Source organism: Bombina bombina, chromosome 6 (genome assembly GCF_027579735.1).
Source record: "Bombina bombina isolate aBomBom1 chromosome 6, aBomBom1.pri, whole genome shotgun sequence".
NCBI classification, from domain to species: Eukaryota; Metazoa; Chordata; class Amphibia; order Anura; family Bombinatoridae; genus Bombina; species Bombina bombina.
In genome coordinates, this window is record NC_069504.1 from 956,478,258 (window position 1) to 956,487,904 (window position 9,647).

At 34.7% G+C, this 9,647-nt stretch overlaps 1 protein-coding gene across 1 annotated transcript; it reads left to right on the forward strand.

The window, feature by feature from the left end:
- The first annotated feature begins 6,575 nt into the window (after nucleotides 1-6,575).
- On the forward strand, nucleotides 6,576-9,050 carry LOC128664802 (protocadherin gamma-B2-like). Its single transcript, XM_053719605.1, has one exon. It carries the CDS (start codon nucleotides 6,576-6,578, stop codon nucleotides 9,048-9,050), a length of 2,475 nt encoding a protein of 824 aa, XP_053575580.1.
- Nucleotides 9,051-9,647: the final 597 nt, after the last annotated feature.

Genomic DNA, 9,647 nt, shown 5'->3' on the forward strand with positions numbered 1-9,647 from the left:
GCAATATAACACATTGTTCATGGAATCTGAAAGCAACTCAATTATATGTAGGCTACCGCTGGTGCTTGGGTAGGTTCTGAGATCAGGTCGGCACCGATATAGGAGAGAGCCTAGAGATCTTCTCATTAGCCCACTCCACTCCTGAAGGGGGACCATGATAGAGTCTCTGCGGAGATCAAAGTGTGGGGTGAGTAGCTGCAACTGGAACCAGAGTCGTGTGTAAATGGAGTCACTTCCATCCTGGCAAGCTGCATATAAGTGGTAGTAGAGTTACAAGCACCCGATTCTTCTGAGTTAGAGATATGCCTTCCTGCCCTCAGTAGCGTGGTATGCCCCCGCTTAGCTCTTAGCTCGGACCGTGTGCTCAGCTCTGCGCTCCCCACAGCTCCCATAGCTGCATACGATTCTCTAGATGAGATGGCCCCTATAATAGCACTCTGCTGCGCCAGCTCGGTTATAACCTGGAAGAGCTGTAGGGAACTGTAATGCTCATCTGTGCCCCTCTGCACCGCCGTCACACCGTTGAGGCCATAGTCGTCTGTCAAGAATTTCTCTGCCGGGTCTCCAAGAACAGCTTTAAAACTCTGTGGCGGGTCTGATTCAGACCGGACCGTTTCTCTCCCGACCCCATTCAACGAGATAGTCTGTGGTTGATTCAGAGCAGCCCTTAGATCTGTGACAAGGGCCTGATGGTGTAAGTCTATGGAGCGTAGTAAACCTGTCAACGCAGCAAAGATTTGTCTCTCCATTCTAGCGTTGCAGAGGCAGCAAGAGTATGGGTGTGTTTTCTCTGTCTACCAATTTGATGCGTGGGCTGCAACAGGTATATTGTTATACCCCCAGCCGTGGTCTCAGTTAGCTCGTAGGCCCCAAAGGTACTCCCAAACTAATTATACTTCCTCATGAACCCAAAATGTGGATCCGAGTCCTAGAAAGTCAAATGAGCTGGATATTAAGTTATTTGTGCTCTTAGGATACCTCAAATTAGCATTTTAACAACCAGCTTTCAGGAGCAGTAAAAAGATGCGTCTTGTTGTTTAGGCAGTTGGCTCCGCCCCCCCCCCCCCCGTTTTTACATTTTAAAACAGTAATTTATTATAAGATTTGTTCTTGTAAAAGTAAAATAAAAAATTGATGGAGAATCATTAGTTATTACCCTTTCTAGCTTTATGACAGAGGTGTTAGACTGTGTTATAAAAGCTAACAGGCTAAACAGGATAAACACTATTCTTAAGCCCAGGCCTAATCATCATTTTTAAATCATAAAATCACAAGGGCTAATGTTTTTAGATATTGCATTTTATAGAGGACATTGATACTGTGTGTTATCACTTGAACTTATACTATTCAACTCAACTATTTTAATTTGCTAATATCACATTTTTGTTATATGTGTAATTCTGAAAGTTTCTTATCATAATTTGTTTAATTTATAGAAAGTATTCCTTAATATTATGTACAGTAATACTATAAACCTTAGGATACGTTATGTAAATATTTCTGTTTGTGCTCCATAGATACGCACTGTGTATGTATATATGTGTGTGTGTATGGTTTTGTATTACTTAATAGGTTCCACATAAATATAAATAAATAGATGTTGAATTCCTCATTTCAATGCTCTTTTATTTTGTTTTTGTAGTGCATAAAAGTGTTACTTTTAAATTATACATTTGATGTAAAAAAATTTTTTAATAGGCATCTTAATTCATGATTTAAAATGTGTATTATTAGGAACCCATTACATAAGATTCTGCAACTACTGTTTTGTTAAGGAGATTATAATATTGTGAATAAGATTCAATGTATGACTCAAATGTATATTCAAATTTAAATCTATGAATTGTGAGCAATTTTGACTGAACAATTCATTGACAATGAACAAATGTTTATTTTTACATATTTTTTTTAATTTAAGTTTCAAATACAACTATTAACGTAATGTTATTCTTATTACCATTGTAAAAAATGTATATGTGTGGTGGAACTACTCTATTCATACACAAATAGGGACTATAAGTATATTGCTGTGTTAAAGGGATAGTAAAGTCCAAATTCAGATAGAGCATGTGATTTTAAACAACTTTCTAATTTACTTTTATCATCAAATTTGCTTTCTTCCCTTGTTATTCTTAGTTGAAAGCTAAACCTAGGTAGGCTCATATGCTAATTTCTAAGACCTTGAAGGCCGCCTCTGCATTTGACAGTTTTTCACAGCTACAGGGCGTTAGTTCATGTGTTTCATATAGAAAACACTGTGCTCATGCACATCTACATCACAATGAAATGCTTAAAATGCATGAATGCTTTCCCTGTTACCAAGTTTTTGATAATCGTGCCTAGTTGGCATATTTATCAAGCTCCGTATGGCTTGCCGGGAAAAAATCCGCTGCTCCATAACCTGTCCGCCTGCTCTGAGGCGGCGGACAGAAATCAACCCGATCAAATACGATCGGGTTGATTGACACCCCTGCTAGCGGCCCATTGGCCGCGAATCTGCAGGGGGCGGTATTGCACCAGCAGTTCACAAGAACTGCTGGTGCAATGATAAATGCCGAGAGCGTATGCTCTCGGCATTTATCAATGTGCAGCGGACATGATCCGCAATATCGGATCATGCCCGCTCACACATTAATAAATAGGCCCTGTAGTGTCCATCCTTAGAAACATTTAAAAGGTCTGCACAAATAACAATTCTGGGGGCTAAACATAAAGATGACATTGTGAAAAATGCCACTATTGTCAACCTTTGAGGAGGAACATCTATTTTTATAATGCAATTGTGTTGCCTGTAGAAATAATAAACAATCCCCTCTAGTTTCAGGGTTTATGGGTATCTTGGAGGTTGAAGGATTTATCACTAATACATACACTAATACATGCAATCTAGTTGGTATAATTTGTGGAGCAGCTTCAAAAACATATAAGCAGTTTAGCTTTTTAATGTATATAACAGTATGCTCATATGTATTAGACCATTTTGTTATTGGTTGATTGGTTGCATTTAACTATGTGTTTAACCCCTGCAGAGGGATTTAACACATAATTAAAGTAATCTCCAGAGCAGCAGTACATTACTGCAATCTTTCTGAACACATAAGGTGAGCCAATATTAAGATGCATATGTATGTAAACCCCCTATTACCAGCTAACTTCCAGTATTGCATCACAGCTCTTGAGCCTACTTAAATATGTTTTTCAACAAAGGATAGCAAAAGTACAAAGTAAATTTGATAATAGAAATAAATTGCATGCACTATCTAAATCATAAACATTTAACTCTTACTTGCATGTCCCTTTAACTCCAATTAATTTAAGGCTATTTAATGCAGAACAGTAAAATATGCTACAGGTCAATGTAATCAATTATTAACAAGAATATAACATTTAAATACTGATATAACACCCTTTATCCATACTGCTTGGGACCAGCAAAGTTTTAGAATTTTGAATAGTTTGGATTTTGTATGATCTGTTTAATCGGACAGTTTGGACAGGGGATGGATCCAGGTGTAAACAACAATATATTATTTCATTTGGGCAATATTTACATGTCATAATAGAACTTATACATGCACCCTAAAGAAAGTTTTATATAATTTTTACAGTACTATAATCAGAAAGCTAATATTTGTTGTTTTAAATAAATATAGACAATTATTTGCATTTTAGAAAACAAAAAGCAAACCAAAGACACAGACATAGAAGATTATGACTTAAAGGCAGTGTAAATATTTTTTTTTATTATTTTTTTTTTATTATTTTATTTAAAAAGTTTGGACTTCAGAATAAGTTTTGATTTTGGAATTCTGGTTTTGGAGATTTGCACCCTGTACTAATATTTTCAACATATGCACTGATATAACTGACACATTTCTTTAATAGTTATAATAATGTTAATTCTGTGTATCTAACATTTAATACTTAATAATAGCAATGCACTTTTAAAAGTAACACAAAATAGTTTCAATATCTTCTAGAATGTATTTAAAAGCTTAAAATACATACATGGACATTAAACTAACTTCAAATATTTTTTATTAGACAGTGTTAATATGAGTGTAACTGTACTCTGTAATTTATTTTTGAAGTGTTTTGTGAAACTTTGTTCTTGTGCAAATCCCTTTAGTACTGCTCTTCGAGTGCGGAATCGATTGTTGCAGAAAAGGCGAATGCACGCACGCAATCACAATTTTTTAAGACTTGTAATATAAGGGCAATTAACATTGCACTCAAAAAGACCATATTGTGCACAGGAAAGACAGAACGTGTGTCTTGTAATCTTGCCCATATGGTTTAGTGCATTGACTACTAAAATAATAATGATAATGCTTTTGATTAAGTAATAAACTGCTTAACATAACTATTACCTCAAACTTGTTATACATTTCTTATGAAAATACAATGTTTTAATGTTTTTTTTGTGAAAAAAAGTTACATTTGTTTGATAAGAAAAAGCAACAGGAAATGTGAATTTGAGCATAATTTAGCCCTATAGATAAATTGTTCACTACCCAACAAGCTCTGTTGGTGAACATACATCCCCCCAGCAGTAAAACAAACAAAGTTTTATTACTACATTTTAAAATACCATCTTTCAAAAACAACAAAGAAAGAAAAAACTTTTAAAACTTTTAACTTAAATGCAGTGCAGGAAGTATTTAAAATATGCATGCTTTAGTTTTACTTTAAATAAAACTTACACTATTCTTGCAGCCTTTACCTTTACCAGTCTGATTGTGTGTTTGTGTGTGTGTGGGGGGGGGGGGGGTTAAATGAAATTTGCAGCCACAGTGTCCTATCAATTGTTCTCAATGCCATGCAATTCTGAGTTGAGTTTACTTGAACTACCTTGCTCAAATGCAGCCTTTATTTTCAATGAATACTGAGGTCATGCGAATTTGAGCTGGTATTACAAGTTGAAAGTTAACATATATACACTATGGGGCCGATTTATCAAGCTCCGTGTGGAGCTTGATGCCCTGTGTTACTGGCGAGCCTGAAGGGTCGCCAGAAACACAAGTTATGAAGCAGCGGTCTAAAGGCCGCTGCTCCATAACCTGTCTGCCTGCTCTGAGGAGGCGGACAGACATCGCCGGAAATCAACCCAAACGAATACAATCGGGTTGATTGACAGCCCCTGCTAGCGGCCGCGAGTCTTCAGGGTGCGGCATTGCAACAGCAGTTCACAAGAGCTGCTTGTGCAATGCTGAATGCTGAGAGCGTATTGCTGTCCGCATTCAGCGATGTCTGTCGGACATGATCCGCTGATCGGATCATGTCGGACAGACATATGATAAATTGGCCCATATATATATATATATATATAAGTGGATACATATGTATTTATGTGTTTATATGTGTAAATATGTATGTGCACACATAAATACATATATACACATACAAACATCTAAATATACACTTTGGTGCCTTTCCCAGTCAAATACCTTGAAACATGCAATATCATTTTTATTCATTTTTAATGTGTTTTAATGAATACTTTAAATTCCATTGTTCTTCACATAGAAAATAATGTCCTTTTTATTTTAAAATAGATATTTCTATCTATCGTTCTATCTATCTATCTATCTATCTATCTATCTATCTATCATCTATCTGTGTAAATATTAATTTAGATATATAGGTATAGAAATATATTGAAATATCTATTTTTAAATAAAAAAACCATTTTCTTCTTTGTAAAGAACATTTATAACTACCTTCAGGTTTAGTGTAGTTGGTCCAATGCGGTGTCCATTTAGCGAGTGAGTGAGCAATAATTGTTGGGTCTTTCCCTACAAGTCTATGGGGAGAAGAAATTAGCATGGTTGCAATATCCGAATCCTGAAGTTAGAGCGCATTGGACTTCTGCTTGTATGCAACCTTTTTAATGTCAACTTGTAACAAGCATGCTAAACCGGTTGCATTAAAATTTTACTCTGACCGCAAATAGCGCACAAGCGTAAAATTTTGGGCACCACTTGTAATCTGGCTAATAATGCTTACCTTACCATTACTTATTATGTGCTATCTACAGCAGTTACATCATTAGTATTTAAAATCACCTGTAGATGACACCAATCATCTGTATTCTTATGTTTTAACTATATAATTTACCTAAATATTTATAAAAAGTAGTTACATGAGAACCTTAAAATCAAAGCTACAACACACACATTTTGCCTTATCAGTAAATAGTGCAGAATATGTTAACAAAGAATATTTGTTTCTATGCTGTAGCTCATTTTAAATGTTTTAACTTAATAAATAAGAAAATCATTCAATGTGGAAAATAAATCTGGATTTGCTGCAGTTCCACATTAGTACCTCAGAGCGCCGCTGTTTACCAAGAAGGTGAAGGATCTGACTGCTACATAGATCCTCTGACTCCTCCATTAAATATACTCATTGCAGATTTGCAACAGAAAGAAACATCACTGCTATTCTATGTTTCTATAATAAACAAGGTCTTTCTATTCATATCCTCAATTGGATTTGGATTTACTAAACTGGACTACAACTCTAATCATCTAGAAGGAAACTGCACTGAGATTTTACATATACAAATTTTAAGGATGAAAACACAGGAAATGAATATATGCAAGACAATAAGATGGCAAGTAATATGTTTTTTTTTAATGTTCTGGCTTTTTCCTTTAGTTTCTGGGGCGCTTCAATATTCTGTTTTTGAAGAAATGAGAAAAGGTTCGGTTGTAGGAAATTTAGCTACTGATTTAGGATTGAATATTAAGGAGCTGCCTTTTAGAAAATTTCGTATTGCTTCTCATGTTTCAGAGAAATATTTTTTTGTCAATTTTGAAAATGGGAATTTGTATATTAAAAACAGAATAGATAGAGAAGCACTGTGTGGAGAAACAAATCCTTGTTCACTTACATTTGATGCAGTGGTTGAAAATCCCTTAAATGTTTTCCATGTTCAGATAACAGTTAAAGATATAAATGACAATGCTCCTTATTTTTTTCATGAAATAATAAAATTAGAAATTCCTGAACTAACTTCGCCAGGAGCACGGTTTGTTTTACAAAATGCAAGAGATCCAGATTTAGGTATCAATTCTCTTCAATCCTATAAGCTAAGTGCAAATAAGCATTTTGTATTAACAGAAAAGATGAATGCTGATGGTATTAAATTTCCAGAAATTGTCTTAGACAAATCTTTAGATCGTGAAACACAAAGCTCTTTTGAATTAGTATTAACTGCTTCTGATGGAGGAAATCCTATAAAAACTGGAACTGCGTTGATTAATGTTTATGTTGTTGACAGCAATGATAACTTTCCTATTTTTACACAAGAAGTATACAAAGTTACTTTAAATGAAAATATACCACTCAATTCTTCAGTTCTTTTCTTAAAGGCAAGCGATAAAGATGAAGGTACAAATGCACAAATCACATATTCTTTCAGTAGTATTCCAGAAGAGGCTTTGCAGATCTTCAGCATTGATGCTAGCACAGGAGAAATTAAAACTAAAGGAAATATAGATTTTGAAGTTACCAAGAAATATGAAATGACTGTGCAGGCACAGGATGGAGGAGGCCTTGCTTCTCATGCCAATGTAATGATACAAATAATAGATGTTAATGACAATGCTCCAGAGATAACCATTACCTCCATTTCTTCTCCATTCTCTGAGGACTCTTTACCAGGAACAGTAGTAGCATTAATCAACATCCATGATAAAGATTCTGGAGAAAATGGAGAAGTAACCTGTCTAATCAAAGACGCATTAACATTCAAATTGTTATCATCATCTGGTAACTATTATAAAATTGTTACTGTAAACCCCATGGACAGAGAAGAAATATCACATTATAATATAATTGTGGTAGCTACTGATCAGGGATCTCCAACATTATCAACAGTAAAAAATATTCAGTTAGAAATATCTGATGTAAATGATAATCCACCTGTCTTTGAGAAAAGCATATATTTTGTTTATGTTCCTGAAAATAATTCACCTGGAGCATCGATCTACAACATATATGCATCAGATATTGATGCTGGAGAAAATGCAAAACTTACCTATTCTATTATCAATAAAGATGAAGATGAAATTCCTGTTATCTCATATTTATCCATTAACCCAGTGACTGGAGCAGTTTATGCACAGCGGTCATTTGACTATGAGAAGAAGAAGGAATTTTACATTCATGTATTGGCTAAAGACAATGGGTTTCCACCTCTAAAAAACAATGCCACCCTAAAGATTTGTGTGGTGGATCAAAATGACAATTCACCAAGAATTCTGTACCCTTCACCAGAAAGTGAGAGTGCTAATTTATTTGAGATGGTTCCTCCTTCTTCAGAACCTGGTTATCTAATAACTAAAGTGGTAGCAGTGGATGATGACTCTGGACATAATGGCTGGCTTTCTTATCACTTTCTACACACCACAGAGTCTCTGTATTTTAACATAGGTCTCCACACAGGGGAGATTAGGACAGCCCGCATTTTCCAAGAAAAAGATTCCATAAAACAACGAGTAGTCATTATGGTCAAGGACAATGGATATCCTTCTCTCTCAGCCACGGTAACATTAAATTTGGTTATAGCAGATCATTTTCAAGAAATTCTACCAGATCCTAGCAATCAATCCACTGATTTCAGTTCTCAATCTAACTTACAGTTTTATTTAGTAATAGCTGTAGCTGTGATTTCATTTTTATTCATGTTGACTGTGGTATTGGTATTAATTTCAAAGTATAAGAATCCTAAACCTTCCACAGCATTCAACTCTCTAAGTACAAATTTATATTCCCATATCGACCCAAGGTTTATGTCACAGTTGAATAATGGGACTCTGCCAATACCATATTCATATGATGTTTGTGTAGCCTTGGATTCCAGTGAAAATAATTTTGCTGTAAAACCAACTCAAAGTGTTCCTGTAGCAAGTCTGATTGATGCTGATGATGCTGAAATTACTACTGACAAAGCCAAAGATACAACTAATAACATCGTAACAGAGGTGAGATTCAGGATGTATTATCTTATAAAATTGCAATTTTCAAAATGTTTTGTGTTATAAAAGTAAATTACATTTCATAGAGAAACATGTTCTTTTTGGAATATTATAGTATTTTCTTTCATGTTAGGTATTATATGAGAAACAAATTAACTAAAATATTTTCTGTTGAGTCCAATAGCTGTTTTATACCTAAAAAGAAAAAGAAAAGTAAGGGGTTTAACACTCATTCTGTCATATGCATAAAATAACAATAAAAAAAATCCTAGCACCTGAGTAAAACATTATCAATAGTGTGCAAGCTAAAGGGGTGAAAAACCAACACCTCTAACATAAATCAAATCCAATCCAAAAAATAGCAGCACCACAAATCATCATCATGTGGAATGGAAGTATATAATGAAACCACATCAAGACTGAATATAATTCCCTTACTTTCTTCAACTGAAACATTTTGTAATTTAACCAAAAAGTCTCCATTATTTTTCAAATAAGAACTTGAAACCTCAAGTTTTCAAAACGTTATCCAAATAATAGAAATTTGGACAGAATAGACCACTAAATGGCCACTAAAGGGTGTCGAGGGGGAGCCTATAAGCATTTATGTATCTTGGGAATGGTATTTAATACAGTGGTTTTTAAATGTCCCTTGCACACAAA